The sequence below is a fragment of the Ceratotherium simum genome, chromosome 2 (assembly GCF_057802395.1).
Source record: "Ceratotherium simum simum isolate JZ-2026a chromosome 2, ASM5780239v1, whole genome shotgun sequence".
Lineage (NCBI taxonomy): Eukaryota > Metazoa > Chordata > Mammalia > Perissodactyla > Rhinocerotidae > Ceratotherium > Ceratotherium simum.
In genome coordinates this window covers 12,275,468-12,291,856 of record NC_141901.1, presented here as the reverse complement: position 1 = coordinate 12,291,856, position 16,389 = coordinate 12,275,468, and the positions used below count along the sequence as shown (strand labels likewise).

Here is a 16,389-nt window from a genome sequence, read left to right as displayed (position 1 = left end):
CATTCAATGAATATGTACTGCCCATGCTTACTTAATAATATCTGAACATTTCTGCCTCTACCATATGGCCACAAATAACCCAGGGAGACCCTGAATGCTCTCTAGGAAGCAAGTTATACCGAGGGACCACACAAACCTAAACATTATGCCAGTCAGAACCTAAAGGCTCAAAGTCCCATTTTCCACCAGTTGGAAAATCTGAGAAGAAACGAGAGGACATAGGGTGTATGTTCTCAAATTGAACCCAGGTGAGTCTTCAGAGCTCAGGGCTCAAAGAGATCACCTAAAGCTAACCTCTGAGTAAACCCCTGCCATGAAATAGCTTTGGCCACCTGGCTCCTGAGTAAGAAAGAGAAAGAACAAGAAAAATAGGTGATCTAATTAATTGACATTTCAAGTTAAATGAGGACTGAGGTCATAAATATCTTTTTCCTGTTCTGATATCTTTCTAAAATTTTTTCTCACACTTTCCAGTAAAAGATTTAAATTAACCAAAGGCAACCTGGAAAAGCTGAAATAACACCAAATTGGGAACAAAGAAACTTGGAATGTGGTCCCAACTTGCTGCTGTGTGCTATCTAGAAAATGCCTCTCTCTGGGCCTCAGGGTCCCATCTGTGAGAGAGAGGCTAAACTGGGTCATCACTAGGCCCATGCTGTTCTGATAGTCTGTGCCTGGGGTCTCCAGGCTCATCCTGAACGACTTCAAGGTCCTCACCCTTCTGACCACTTCTTGCTGTTACACATCCTATGACGGTGGACATAGAAGGTAGAAAGGATTGAGCTGAACCCACATCTCGAGGGGCAGGTTTTGTTTCTACTAGATTCCTCTTTCGAATTCATCCTGTAATCATGTGCCTCTATCTTCTAAAACATGGAATAACTACACATTATGGTTAGTTGGAATCCAGTGCATCAAGGTTTCACTACAAATAATTCAATGCTAAATCCTATCGCATAGACGTGCATGCATATCTGCGCATGAGAGCTCAGGAAGAAGAGAATTTTCACGAACTAGAATGGACAGAGGAGGCCTTGGGGAAGAGGGGCAGGAGCCAGCCCCGGCCTGCTTGGCCGGCAGTGTCTTGAGGGCAAGGTTCTGGGTCCTTCTTGTGCCACCACATGACCACGGAAGGATGAAAACAGCCACTAGCATTGACTGAGCACATTCTATGCACCAGGTCCAGCTCTAAGCATGGGACCTGTATTAATTTAACCATCACAACAATTCTATGAGACAGAAACGATCATCACTCCAGTTTCACAGATGAGGGGACTTTAACTTGCCAAGTTCACACAGCTAGTAGAGGGCTTAAGCCTAGAACATCTGGCTCCAGAGCCTGAATTCCTAACCACTACATTAAGGAAAGAATTTAGATGGATGACGAGATTGAGGTAGGACATTTAAGGTGAGGAGACAGCTTGTGCAGAGGCCAGGAGCTGGTCACAGGCAGGTCATGTGGAGAGGAGAGAAAGACTTCTCTGAGTCAGAAGGTGGTTGACTCAGGGGAGTCGGGAGAGATCAAGTCCAGCGTGTAGAAAGGGGCCAGATTATTCTCCACCCATTCATTCAACCCAAAGTGCCCACTCCACTCCAGGCCCCGCGCTGGTGCTGGGATGACACACAGATCATCAAGATCCAGCGAAGCCCCCAGAAGCCTGTAGGCAATCAGAAGTCTCCAACTGCTGAGCTGAGGAGCTTGAACTTGAACTGGAAGTGGGAACCAGAAACGGTGTCGGCCTGGAGTCTAGTGGGAGGCTGCAGCCCAGTGGGAGGCGAGGCCAGGAGGAGAGACGGTGATGGAAGCCCCGGGAAGAGCAAGGTGAGCAGTTGCCTTCCCCTCTCCTGCCTGGCTTTCTGCAGCCCAACATATGGCGCGTCTCTGCTAAGTCCCAGACCTTGCTGTGGGCAGAGAGCCAGAGGGGGTGGGGCACCTCCTTACACCCCCTCCTCTGCCACGGCTGGTCCTGGCTAAGGTCAGGCCAGTGACACCCTGCACTCTGTCCAAAGGCCCAGTAAGACTGCCACAAGGGAGGGCACTACACCCAACATTACCTCCATCCTCAGGATGCATGCCACAGGCCGGATTATAAGGATATTCTATTGTGAAATTACTTCACATTATTAATGTGCCTTGAAACAAACAATGTCTAAAACAGATCTCTGCTTTGGTTAGGGTTTATTATTACTCTGCATAAAGTTGGAGTTTACCAGGAGAACCCATTAGAGAACAAACCTACATCAGGGACACCAAGGAAGATTTCCTGGAAGAGATGTCACATTAATGGAAAACCCAGGAGTGACTAAGAGTAAGTCAGGTAAATGTGGGTTTGGGGAGTATTTTCCTATTAGAAGAAAAAATGCAAAGGGCAGAAGTCAGAGGCCAGAGGCCAGGGAAAGAGTGGTGTATCTGCGTCACTGCTAGTAGTTGGATGTTGCTGGAAGTTAACTAAGTTAACTAAGTTAACTAAGAGTGTGTGTTTGTGTTTGTGTGTATGTGTGTGTGTGCTAGTGTGAGTGTGGTTTTCAGTGATCGTGTGTGAGGGAGTAGGTGACTATGCATGTGTGAGTGCATGAACATAGGTGCACGCATGTGCACACATGTGTACAAACAGCTGTGTGCATGTGTGTCTACCCTGGAGGGCAGCAATGAGCCTGTAAGATCCTAAGTATATATGGCATACTAAGAAAGTGGAACCTTATCCTGAGCGCACAGTGGGGTCATCCAAGGGTTTCAGGCAGGAAAGTGACTTGAGTAAGCTCCCTTTGGTGCAGTCAACTAGCTGAGGAATGAATTGGCCTCTCAGGTGAGAGATGTCCACAAGTAATGTGACTAAAACTAAGGTAGTGGCTGTGGAGATGAACAGGACAGGCCCAGAAGATACTGTCGAGGTAAAACAGACGTGATTTGGTGATTGGTTACTGGTGTTATATGTGATGTTGAGTAGGTGGGGCGAGGTGTATCAACGCAGGACAAGAACTCCCTGAGTTCAGGCCTATGCAGACAGGGCCCGCGCTGAGATCAAGGAAGCAGGAGAAGGAGTGGGATGGAGATAGAAGATAGTTCAGCTGAGACAGGCTGGGGCCCTTCACTCCTTACTGCTCCTGCCATAAAAATCAGAGACAGCTGCGCACAGTGGCTAAGAGCATGTTCTCCAGGGACAGAGCTCAGGTTCAAATCTTGGTGCTTCATGAACTAGCTGTGCTACCTTGGGCACCGTCCTACTCCTCTCTGTGCTCCAGCTTCTCCATCTACTTCCTCGAATTGTTCTGAAGAGCATGTGAGTTAATATTTTAAAGTGACCATAGGGGCCGTCCCCATGGCATAGTGGTTAAGTGCGTGCGCTCTGCTGCTGGCGGCCCCGGTTCAGATCCCAGGCGCACACCAACTCACCACTTGTCAGGCCATGCTGTGGTGGCGTCCCATATAAAGCGGAGGAAGGTGGGCACGGATGTTAGCCCAGGGCCAGTCTTCCTCAGCAAAAAGAGGAGGACTGGCATGGATGTTAGCTCAGGGCTGATCTTCCCCACAAAAAAAAAAAAAAAAAACAACAAAGTGACCACAGTCACACCTGGCACAGAGCAAGTACTATCTAAGTCTTTGTCAAATAAAAATCTCTTCAATAATTTCTTGGACCAATTTAGCTTGCATTGGCATACTTTACATTTCTGTCCCTTTGTCTTTCAGTATTCTCCCGTGTGTTTACGCAGTCTCCTGCTTTAGATTATAGTGCTTTACCACAAGGCCTTGAGATGAGGATCTCTCTTACCTGAAGACAGAATCTCTCTGAACCTGTGTCTACTTCTGACGTCTATCCCCTCCTCTCATAGCCAAGTTTCCGGGTAGAGGACACCAGACCCCGCTCTTTTTCTTCACTCCCTCACCTCTCATTCACATCTCCATTTACTGTGATATGGAGTCTCCTCCGTAAACCCTAACTCTGGAGTGGAACAGCTCTCCCTGAAGGAGTCAACAGTAAGCTCATAACTGCCAGATCCAGTGAGCCTACTTCAGGCCTGCTGGCTTGCTGGGTGCCCTGGGGCCATCTGACGCATTGATAACTCTATCCTTTTCCCTTTTCCCCAATTCTGCTGCCTTCCAGGCCTCCTTCTGTCTCTCTGGTTGCCAGCTCTCTTTCCCTAGCCTTGAGGACTCCTCAGGCTCATCTAGGCAGGACTGACCCTCCCAGTGGCTGTGCTGTAATAATCTACAGGTCTGTTCCTACTTGACAGTGAGCACCTTCCAGGTACAGCCCCTGCCTTACGCATTCTTGATTCCCCAACATGTGGTTCAATGCCTGATACTTCACCTAATAGAAGCCCAATAAGTGCTGAATGAATGAATAACTGAATGGATGAATGAATAAAGAAATAGAACCAAACTACTTTACCTCTTTCCTAATCGTCCCAGAATGTACAGCAATTATTTGTATGAAAGTTACAAATGCTGAGTTACCGCTTGAATGATGACTCATTAACTAACTTTTTTTGTGTGTGTGTGATGAAGATCAGCCCTGAGCTAACATCTGCCAATCCTCCTCTTGTTGCTGAGGAAGACTGGCCCGGAGCTAACATCTGTGCCCATCTTCCTCTACTTTATATGGGATGCCGCCACAGCATGGCTTGACAAGCGGTGCGTCAGTGTGCGCCCGAGATCCAAACTGGCGAACCCCAGGCCGCCACAGCGGAGCGCGTGCACTTAACTGCTTGTGCCACCGGGCCAGCCCCCTGATTGATTAACTTTTAAGCTCTGTGACTTCCCCTCTGATCAGTAACTGGGCTTCTCATCCAGAAACCAGCCATAATTCCTGGTCTTGATAGCCCAACTGGTTGCCATGGCAGTGCTTCAACTTCAAAATGTTCTGAGACTTTGGGTCCCAGTGACCATATTGTACATTTGGGCAGAACCACTTTTCTTCACTTCACTCACTTCTGACTCATAAAGAGAACTGGGATGTTTTTGTTTGCCCACTGTGCTTTATTTCCTGGATGTTTTGGAGTGGGATTGTTTTAAGGCAGGTAATAAACACAAGAAGGAGAGGATGCTGTTATCTTTTGGACACAAACTTAACATAAAGGCAGGCTTTCTGGAAGGTGCTAGGGTCATGGGGTGTATGATGTGAGCAGAAAGGGATTTGATGAGCCCCCAGAGTAACCTAATTCCGTGTACAGAAGTGCAGAAGCATGGAATTTACGTACTTGTTTATGGCATTAGGAACTGAAGCTAACAGATGTTCAGGGTATACAGGCTCAGAATCCAAATGAAGGTACAACCTCCCTCTCCTGTTTATTTGGCCTCCTCAAAGCACAGACAAGGATGAGAATGAGAAGGAGCCAGGCCTCCTGGCACACACATTCTGAATGACTCAGGCAGCCCCAGAGGAAGAATAAAGAAGAGTGTGAAGGAGGGAGCAGGAGTTGAGGAAGGACAAAGCATTGCGGGTGACGGGCAAATGGCTGAATTTCTTTGGGCTGCCAGAGGTGATTCCTACTTTCCAACCCTGCCCCTGTCACTCCCGAATGTTTCCAATCTGACAACCTGTGCTCCACCCAAGAACTACACTGAGAGTCCTTGTGGGTTTCCATCTCATGCCTGAGGACTGGAAGAGAACACACAGCTTACAGAGGACAGGAGAGAGCAGCTAATGGTGCCAGCTAGGTTAGTCAAAGCCCGTCCCCACTGTACTGTCTCCCTGAGATCCTGAAAGGACGCAGAAGACAGGCAGGAATTAAAGGTTGGGGATGGGGACAGGAAGGGCAATAACAAGCGTCGGGCACTGAAGCTGGAGTGTGATGAGTAGGACCACCACACGGTCGTGCTCAGAGGAAACCCCTCTGTGCTACCACCTGGGATGACTCTCCTTCCCCTACCTGCACCCCAGATACCTGGATGACTCCAAAGTCCCAGATCTAACCCTTGTGAGTCAGACCCCAGCCCCTGACCAGAGTGGGCCACAGGGGAGATGGCAATGCCCGGGCATCTGAAGCTGGAATGCAGGAGAAAGTTCAGGGCATTGTATGGGCTTTATTTTCCCTCCTCCCCTCTGCTTCTCTTCTCCTTTTCTTCCTGAAGGTGCTGCCACATCAGAATCTGATGTGTGGTGACTTCTGAGGGCCTGAGTGTTCCCCAAATGCACGTCATTTAGGGCTCATGCAGGTAGAAAGAAATAGAAAGTAATGCAGTTTGGGCCAAAGGAGGACTCCCTCCATGCAAAGCCGGGTTCAGGGAAGAAAGGGCCATCTTAGGAAGCCCTTGAGAAGATGGAGGAGGGAGCTCGATGATAGCACCCATCTCAACCACTAAGGGCTTCCTGTGATTGCAGAGGCCTCAGCACAGGAGTCCAGGTATCTCTACTCACTGTACAAGACAACGGCACATTTCTCAAAGACCACCCAGGTACTATCAGATGTAAGCAATGGCCGAGCCCTAGCCGTCAGTGAGGTCACAGAAGCCCTTTTCATTTTAGAGGGTCAGAAATATAAAACCAAACCCTCATGCAAATTGGTGCAGCCACTTCGAAAAACAGTCTGGCAGTGCCTCAGAATGTTAAGCACAGAGTCACCATATGACCCAGCAATTCCACTTCTAGGCACCTACCCAAGAGAAAGAAAAATATAAGTCCACCTGTGTATAATGTTCACAGCAGCACTATTCATAATAGCTAAAAAGCAGAAGCCACCAAAATGTCCATCAACTAAAGAATGGATAAACAAAATGTGATATATCTATGGAATATCACTCAGCAATAAAAAGAAATGAAGCTCTGATTCACACTAAAACATGATGAACATCAAGTTCATCAAGAAAGAAGCCAGATTCAAAGGACTACATATTATATGAATGTCCAGCATAGGCAAATCTATAGAGACAGAGAATAGATTAGTGGCTATCTCTGGCTATGGTGGATATGGGAAGGAGAGCAGGGAAATGGACAGGGACTGCTAATGGGTACAGTGTTTCTTTTGGGTAGAATGAAAATGTTCTAACATTAGATTATGGTAACAGTTGCACAACTCTGTAAATATCCTTAAAAAACATTAATTGTACAGTTTAAACAGGTGAATTTTATGGTATGTAAGTTATATCTCAATATGCTATTTAAAAGACAATAAATATAAATTCCACCTGGAATGTTCATACCAAGAAACTAGCAGGACTTGTTTCCTGCAGGAAATCTCTGGGAAGTTTTGTTTTTACGTGAAAAAAAGGTGTTTCCCTACTACTGATACTGCCACAGTCTTTCTGTTGGTATTATCTTGGATAGTGTGGAACTAGGAAGCAAAGAAAAAGAGGACTGCAGAAGAAGCCTGGCAGGCATGAAGAGCCCTCCATACCAGGGGTTAGCAAACTATGACCTGAGGGCAAAATCTGGCCTGCCACTTGTTTTTGTAAATAAAGTTTTATTGGAACACAGCCATGCTTATTCACTTATATATTGGCTACGGCTGCTTGCACACTCTAACAACAGAGTAGCTGCAACAGAGACTATATGGCCTGCAAAGCCTAAACCATTTACTATTGTCCCTTTACAGGAAAAGTTTGCCAACCCCTGCTCTAGACTCCTGAGCCTAGAGTCTTGCTATTTAAATCGTGGTCCACACACTAGAAGCATGAGCATCACTAGGAGCCTGTTAGAAATGCACAATCTCAGGCTGCACCAGATATAGTGAATCAGAATCTGCATTTGTGTTAGTTGAGTTAGTGCAAGAGGCAGATGCCAAGATGGGATTAAATGTACAAGGATTTTGTTAAGGGAGACAACCATGAAAGAAGATACAGAGGGAGCCTGACAAGTCTGGGAGAAATATCAGCCCATGATGCAAGTCTGACCTCGAAGGAAATAAAGAGGGAAAGGAGGTTGGGTGGAAGCACTGCAGACTGCTGTGCAGTCTAGGGAATGTTCTGCAAGGCCTTCAAGAGCCCTCAAGCCAGAGTGGGCTGTCAGAGCAGTCCTGTCTCTCTCAGGGACTGGTTTGTCTTTATCCCCGCCACACCAAGGCATGTGGCATCAGTGCAAAGGCAGTAATGAACTCAGAGCACAGCGCCTGGGGCCCTTGGTCAAGGAAACGCCCTGCAGTTGGGAGGTCTGCGAGGCATACTCGCACTGCATTTAGTGCGAGGTGTATTCTCACAGGAGCCACGACATTTTAAGAAGAATCCCATGATTAGGCACATGCGTGTAGTTGTGGATTGTAATTAGTATCGGGGTGGTGAACATGATGTGGTCTATGCAGAAACAGAAGTATAATGATGTACACCTGAAATTTATTCACTGTTATAAACCAATGTTATCGCAATAAAAAAACAGAAGAAAAAGAAAAAAAAATAGAAACAGAGAGAAAAAAAAAAGAACATTATTGGGCCCAGGACATAATGAACAGTATTGGAAAAACTGGCCTATTATCTTTCAAAAATGTCAAAGTCATGAAAGACAAAGCCTGAGGAATTGTTCCAGATTAAAGGAATCTTATGTGACAACTAAATGCAACACAGGATCTGGGATTTTCTTTCACTATAAAAGCATTATTAGTAAAAACTGAATAAGGTCTATAGATTAAATAATAGTACTATATCTAAGTTAATTTCCCAATTTTGTTATTTTACTGTGCTCATGAATATCCCTGTATTCAGAAGTACATTTACGTATTTATGAGTAAAAGGGCCTCATGTCTACAAAAATAAAAAAAAAAAGAATCATCATCCCAGGTGATCTCTATGTATATTTAAGTTTGAGAAGCAATGCTCTAGAGCATGACTTGGCAAACTTTTTCTACATAAGGCCGGATAGTGAATATCTTAGGCTTTGCAGGCGATACAGGCTCTGCTGCAATTACTCAACGCTGCCATTCAGCATGGAAGCAGCCAGAGAGAGCACATGGGTGTGGCTGGGTTCCAATAAAACTTTATTCACAAATCAGTCTTCAGCTTTGGACCCGACATGGCCCACAGGCCATAGTATGCCAACCTCTGCTCTAGAGTGGTGGAGTTTAAGCTTTTTTAAAGTAACTCAACTCTTTCTTCATATGAAAAAGACAGGAGCGGAGCTGCTCCTATTGAAGGTGGGAGAGCAGCCCTGCACCTGGCAGTTCCACTCAGAAGCCTCTGACACACCTCTGCAGGTAACAAAAGAATTTGAAAGCCACTGCCCTGGTTCCCCATAAAAAACCTCCAGTTTCAGAAAGTTCCTTTCACCATTTTTGTCATCCCTAATGGGCATCACGCAATCTAAATTTCCACTTTATCTGTTCTATAAACATAACTGAGGGTTTAACCCTGTGCTAGATATTTTGGGATGACAAAGATGAATCAGACATGCATTTGGCTCCTGGGGAACTTTCAGTAGATAGAAATGAGACATGTACAGAACTAATAAGGCAGGAAGCAATGTGCAGCCCAGGAAACACACATGAAGGGCTGTGGAAGCAGGGAAGTAGAGGAGATTGCTTTCACATAGGAATCAGGAGTGCTCCATGGACAAAGGGCTCAGCAGCGAGCTGTGAAAGGATGGGGCAGAGTGACAGTCTGTTTTACTTCTAAAACCAGACAATGCCTCTCCTCTGGAGGGCCATTTGGCCACACGATAAAAACTCTTCTAGGGGCCAGCCCCGTGGCGCAAGCGGTTAAGTGCGTGCCCTCCACTGGGGCAGCCCGGGGTTCGCTGGCTCGGATCCCGGGCGCGCACTGACGCACAGCGTGGCAAGCCATGCTGTGGCGGCGTCCCATATAAAGTGGAGGAAGATGGGCATGGATGTTAGCCCAGGGCTAGTCTTCCTCAGCAAAAAAAGAAGAGGATTGGCAGATGTTAGCACAGGGCTGATCTTCCTCACAAAAAAAAAAAAAAACTCTTCTACACACAGATGCTAACTCACAACCATCAAGGCATATGCCTTGTCCACACGAGCACATTCACATATCTCATCCTCGTTGTGGTGGGTAAACCCACCCCAGACACCAACAACAGCCCACACATCCATGGTTCTTCCATGTCAAGGGCAGGGTTGCTACAACTTCGCTGCACGTCTGGGTCCTGATCAGGGAGCAGAGCTATAATGTAGAAGAAAATGGGCAAGTCCTCAGGGTCCCATGAGGGCAAACACTCTGACTGACCACTTCTGTGATACAGGAAGAAGCAGCTGAGGAGGAGGGTCATGAATCCTTATCTTCAGAGGAGCTCTGGGAAAGGTGTGGACGTGGCTCTTCACCCACCACTGAGTCCTACTGGATAAAGGGGGAGAGAGCACACATGGCTCGCCTTTTAAATGCTCTTTACTTCTATGTTGATACTTCTGTGTCTGTGAACCTGTCTTCTGTGAGGCTCCCTACTCCACACGGACCAACTCTCCACCGTCAGTACGCAGCTCCCTCATCGGGAGAAGCGGATGTCGCAGCTCCCTATGAAATTTCATTTCTTAGATGTCATACCAAACAAAAAAAAGCCATCAATGTGCCCTAAATAAGGGGCTTTAAGCCTAAGGTCAACAGACGCTGGCCATCAGGAAATCCAGAAAGTTATGTAAGACTATGTGAACTGCTGAAAGTTATGTAAACTATGTGAACATGTACATTTTTCTGGGGAGTGAGCACAGCTTCCATCAGATTCTCAAAAGGGTTTGTCACCCTAAAAAAGCTTTGGTACCACTGTGCAATTTATTCAAAATAGTACTGCCCAGGTTAAAAAGAACAAATGATTAAAAAAAAAAAAGTAGACTCCTTTCAGGCCTCTGATTCTGCAGTGTTCTCAATCATCTTGAGACCATCTTGTGAAAAATCATATCTACCACCATTCCTATTTTACAGATCAGCAAACTAAATTCCTAGGAAATTAAAGTTAATATCCCAGCTAAGGAAAAAGTATAGGTTAGCGGGTTAGAACCAAAGATGAGTAGGTTAACACACTGCTCTCAGTAATGATGGCCTCCCGCCGTCAATGCCACGTCATAAATAAACACCACGGGTCAAGCTCTGTGTTGGGCACTCTCATACCTGACTTATTTAAACATGGTAACAACTCAGCAAGACATTATCTCATTTCTTGCTTTGAAGAAACCAAAGCTCAGAAAAGTTCAATACATTGCCAAAGATTGCAGCACCGACAAGTATCAGAGATGGGATATGATTCCAGCACTGTCTGACTCCCAATTTCTGCACTGAGATCCGCTCTCAAACGTGGATTCTCAGAGAAGGAAAGCTCGTCTTCAGGTCACGGACAGTTCCTTAGACGTCTTTGTATTCCCCGCGGGGCCTTGCTGTGCTTTGTATGGCAAGGCACTCAATAAATATTTGTTGAATGAAGAAACATGGGCTCAGGCTCCAGTTCTGCCCTGGACTTACTGACTCAGTCTCCTGCAACTTGGAGCTGCAGGTGGTTACTCAGCTGCACAACTTCAGGGAACATTTGAAATCAATTACGGGTGAGGAGGAACCTATTAAAAGTTTCTTTTCTGTGTATGTTGGGGTTGAAGGAGAGGGAAGGAAATTAAGAAGGAAAGGAACACGATGGTTTCAGGGTGGGATGCTGGAGCTTAAGGATTTCACACCAGGATGGGACAGAATTTGGCATATGTCCACTGCTGAGTTCTAATGGCCCATCCAAATGGGCTCCTGACCTCAGGCTACTCCTCAGTGGCCACACATCCCTCAATTGCCAGGCTCCTGAGTAGTTACTTTTACAGAGGCCCTACACTGGAGCAGTTGCACGCAGTCCTTTCCTAGGGCTCAGCTGCCCTGCTTCAGAGCTACAGGAAACAGGCAACTTTTGAAGGTCTAACTTGCAGGCGGCCCGGCACCATCGCTCCCCCTCTAGGGGCCGGAGAGAATCCCAGCACCTAAAGTCTGTGAGGCCTGCGCTGTCCCTGGCCCTAAATAAAAGTATTCCGGAAATCCATTCTGGAGTCCCACTTCCTATTTTGGAAGAATGTAAGAGTTTGGGGTGGAGGGGGGAGGTAACTCTAGCTGATTTTGTTTTCTTTACTAGTTGCTACAAGTGCAAGTTAGTCACAACCCCAAAATACCACTTGAGCCCTTTCACATAGGCCCTGCAAAAAGTCTTGTATGGAGCTGACCCTAAGGGATGCCTACCAACAACGGCCTGGGAGGGAACGATTAAATACAGCCCAGAGGCCAAGGCAGGGACAGCCCTCCAAGGAACCAGACACATTCCCCGCAATGTGGCTTCCAAAGAGATGCCGCCTCTCCTGTGCATGAAGCAACACTGCCACCTAGTGGCCCGTGTGGGAAGTATTCCCTAAGGCCCCACATCTCAGGGGGGTTCCTCTACAATGGCTGGTATGGCTGAACTGCTGGATGTCTCTGCTGAGGAGAAAATGCGCCAAGTTTGGGGGATTGAGAACTGGGAAACCGAGTCTAAGTTAAGTAGTAGAAGCTGAGGTTTGAGAGCTGTTGGAAAAGAGCGTGGGAGCCACGTCTTGCAGCACCTTGGCTCATCCTCATTGGAATATCCTCAGAACTACAACTGCTGAATTGTATTTAGCTCCCAGGAACACGATTCAACTGTCGTTCCCCATGCATGAAGGCCAACCGTCCCAGGAACAGGCAGTGACCAGCTAAAGGACCAGTGCCAGGGTGAGAGGGAAGACGGCTGCTCTGCTGATAGGAGCAAGTGAGTCAGTGGCAATCGGAGACCTTCACTCCTGAGGGGACTGCCTTTGTCCACCTCATGGGGCTCAGCCACGGCGCCACAGGTGAAGTGCAAGGAGCGAAGCACAATGAGCAGACAAGGACGCCTATGCCCTCGGGAGCCCGGCTGCCAGAATCCTGAAGAATGCAGACCTTGTTCCCAGCTCCATCTTTCGCAGACTTTTACCCTAAACCTCTCCTGAATATTTTCTGATGTGCACAAGTCTGAAAAAAGATATAGGGTGGAAGACGGAAAGTAGACAGACCTGGGTATTCCCTGCCTTCACCCTGGTGTGGACCTACAGGGGAAATACCAGTACCCCACCGGGGCCACTTTGATTTGAGAGGAAGAAACCTCAGAAGCTAGACTTGTCTGCAAAAGATTTCCCGCCTAATTTTACATGCTCAGGGAGGTTAAGAGAGTTCAGATGGGCACTCTGGAGAGGGATCTGAGTGTGTGTGCTGATGCAAGCTGGGGGCTGGTGGCTCGTGGGGCCAGGTGGGCAAGGAGGGAGATGTACTGGGGGAAGGGGTGGGCAGGTTCACAAGCAATGCTGAAGCTAGAATCAAATCATGATGCTGCTCTCCTCCGTGCAGGTCATGAGACAGAGGGTCATGGAAGGGACAGGACAGGGGCTGGGTACCCCAGGTTTGGGTTTGTACAACCCACAGCAATAGTCTCTAAGAGCCTCCCTCATGTATTCCTGCTGAATCCTTCCCTAATTCTTCACAGCCAGGAAACTAATCCCAGGTCCCCACATTGCTACTGCAAGAGGAGGGATAAGCGGAGCCGTGGGTCTCCGTCTAGACTGCAAGCACACAGTTTCCCTGGCAGATGGGTACTAGGAAGCGAGATTAGGCAGCAAGAAGATGTCATCTGGGAAAAACTGTGAAGCTGCCAACTCTGATCAGATAATCATCTCATTATTTCTTCCATTTGGCCCCAGAATAAGGATTTCCTTCTACTCTTTCTCTACCCCCACCTATCTTACAGCCCAGCTCCTTCTTCTCTCTCCCCTTCCCTCACCCCCTCTCCCACCCAAAGATAAAGGAAAGCAAGACCACAAGACTCGAGAGTGCTCAGTGTCTGGGAATCCCAGCTTCCAAAGGAGAAATCACAGCCAAAGAGGGGGCGACAGCGTGTCCGGAAGGGATGTTCCAGCAACACTCCATCGAAAGAGGCTCCCTCCTTCTAGATTTCTTTCTCTAGTCTGAAACTTATTTGCAGGCATCCAGCAACCTGAGTTTTTAACTGGGGGAGTTGTCAAGCATGTCAGGGACTCTGGGGTTCCATTCCCAGTCTGCCCCCTGGCAGGCCTCTCATTACTTTGGTTTCCCCATCAACAGAACGGGACCGACAAACATCAGGGGGTGTGGTGGATAACCCAAATTAGTAAGATTAAAATGGTTCTACTATGTACCTGGTCTTGTGCGAGGTTCTGTCATGGGGGATCCAAAGGCATGATGAGACACTAAATGATGAAATACCACGTCTAATCCCCCACCCCTTGCTAGAAACCCTCAGTGAGACAAGGGAGACCGCTATTCCTAACCCCACTCTTTCTTTGTCCTTCTCGGTGACTTTTCATGAAAGCCAAGATCTGGGTACAGTGGAAAATAAATGTGGGTAATGTTCCCAGACATTACCTCTGATTAAAACATAGAGTTATACAACGTGCATTTTTAGGTCCCTCTTACAACAGCCAGGGCTAGAAACTAGGGTCCTGGCTTGTGACCCACCTTCTCTAGTCACCCCTGCTGTCCCTAGGCTGGACACATGATTGTTAGGAAAAAGCAAAGGAGACCCCAGGACCTAGACCAGTAGCAGCTTTCTGCTAAGTTCCAGGGCTGCGCAAAGAAAACGGACCCAGTCAGGACCCAACGCCTGTGTACCTGGCAGCCTTGTCCTCTCGCTGCCCAGGTCCCTGGGGTCTCACGTAGGTTCAGAGTTGCCTGGGTATCTGATACTGGACTCCGAGAAATGATGAAGAGTGATACCTCTTCCCTATTGACAAAGAACCAGAGATCTTGCCCTTTAAAGTGGGGTAAGGGAGGGAGCTGGAGGTCTCCTAAGTGCCAGCACAACGTGCAGAATCACATGAGATCAATACGAGGGACAAACGCTCTTGTGGTTATAGAGTCATTATCTGGATGATGTCTGGACTCCTGCTGTGCTGATGAATAAGGCTCTTCCCCCTCTCTCCCCAGCCAGTCCTTCGTGGTTTTCCTGCTCTGTCCCCGTCCCCTCCTTGCCCCCTACATCTAACCCAACCAAAAATGAAGTCAGCCATACCCGGAGGACCACGGAAAGCCCAGGAGTGGACTATTACCTGCTATGATGGCTGGGTTGTTCTGTCCTCCCTCCGGTTTCACCCAGGCTTCCACCGTGAACTCCTCCCGGGGAATCTCAGCCAGCACTTCTGGACGCAGCAGCAGCCGCTCCCGCCTCCCGGAGAAGTACAAGACAGGCAATCCTCCCTGGGGGTTAAAGGTCTCTGCTTCCCAGTAGGGGTCCCCTCCACCATCCTGGATGCTGTCCTCCAATGGACTGGTTCTGACCCCGTGCATAAGGGGATGTTTGGGCCAAGGTTGGAAATGCCGGGGAGAGACATTGGGGTCTCCCTGCATGCCCTTTGCCTGCCCCTTCGCCACCTGCCGACGACGCCTGGTCTTGGCCCGGCCCTTCCTTTGGGTCTCTGGTTCGGGTTCCTTTGGGCTGGCGAAGCTGCTGGTAATGGTGGCAGCCGTGGCTGAGCATTCCTGAATCCCAGCCTCACCTAGAGATTCCTCAGATCCCGGATCGCCATGATAAGTGTCATCATGTCCCGGCAGCTCCGATTGCCCAATAGGACCATCCCCTGCCCAAGGGGCAGCAGGCTGCTCAGCCTCACTCCTCACTCCGGCACTTCCAGTCGGGTCTGGGGGAACACGGCTCACAGCCACTCCCTTGGCATCTGGCTTACTATGACCTGCATGGTGGGTTCTCTGATCCCCCACAGGGTAGGGTCTCAGGTAGTTCCCAGGCCTGCTGGGGTAAACCCCAAAGAGGTGATGCTGGGGAGCAGCTCTGGGTCTTTGAACCTTGGCCCCCAGCCAACAGCGTTCTCCTTCTGACAGCACCTGATTCAGGTGTCCCCTCTGAACCAGGGATCTCTTGCGTGTCCAGCCCAGCTCAGAGCCGGCAGTACTGAGTGCCCACCCGGCCAGAATCACCAGGCTTATTCTCAGGATCTTTAAGCACATCATAACTCCCCCAGCTCTTTATACAGAACCAGAAGTCAGCTTCTGGGTACCACACAAGAATGATGGGGAGAAGAGGAAGAGACAGCTAGTGGTGGATTTGCAGTCACCAAGGAGGCCGTTTTGTTCACAGACCAAACTTTTTCAAGCAGCCCCAAAAGAGTGCCTCTTCCGGCTACCTGTGCTGGGTTGCGCCCGCGCGGCGCCCGTGCCTCACCCACGGTGGGGGCTTCCCTCACCTTCCCTCTTCACCTCCTTCTCCTTGCTCTAGTTTAGTCCCTGCAGAATGAAGTTTATTTCTCTGAGTTCCTTGAATTTCCTCCCAGACCGCTCAGGTTTCTGTCTTTTTCTTCCCCCTTCTTCACAAGCCCCTTCCCTCCCTGATAGTAGAAGAGGGACACAGGGGCATGAGCCAAATCCTCTCGGATATACACTCACTCACAAACACATCCCCTCACCACCTGAGGTCACTAAACAGAACCTTATCCTCTTGTTTTCATTCCTCTCTCCTT

At 48.3% G+C, this 16,389-nt stretch overlaps 1 protein-coding gene across 1 annotated transcript in view; it reads right to left on the bottom strand.

Moving 5' to 3' along the window:
- PAPPA2 (pappalysin 2) overlaps positions 1-15,883 on the bottom strand; it is a 278,580-nt gene extending 262,697 nt beyond the window's left edge. The window contains exon 1 of the mRNA XM_087438266.1: positions 14,968-15,883. Coding sequence (XP_087294392.1) covers positions 14,968-15,883 — 916 coding nt within the window. The remainder of the gene's footprint in view (positions 1-14,967) is intronic.
- Between the last annotated feature and the right edge of the window lie 506 nt (positions 15,884-16,389).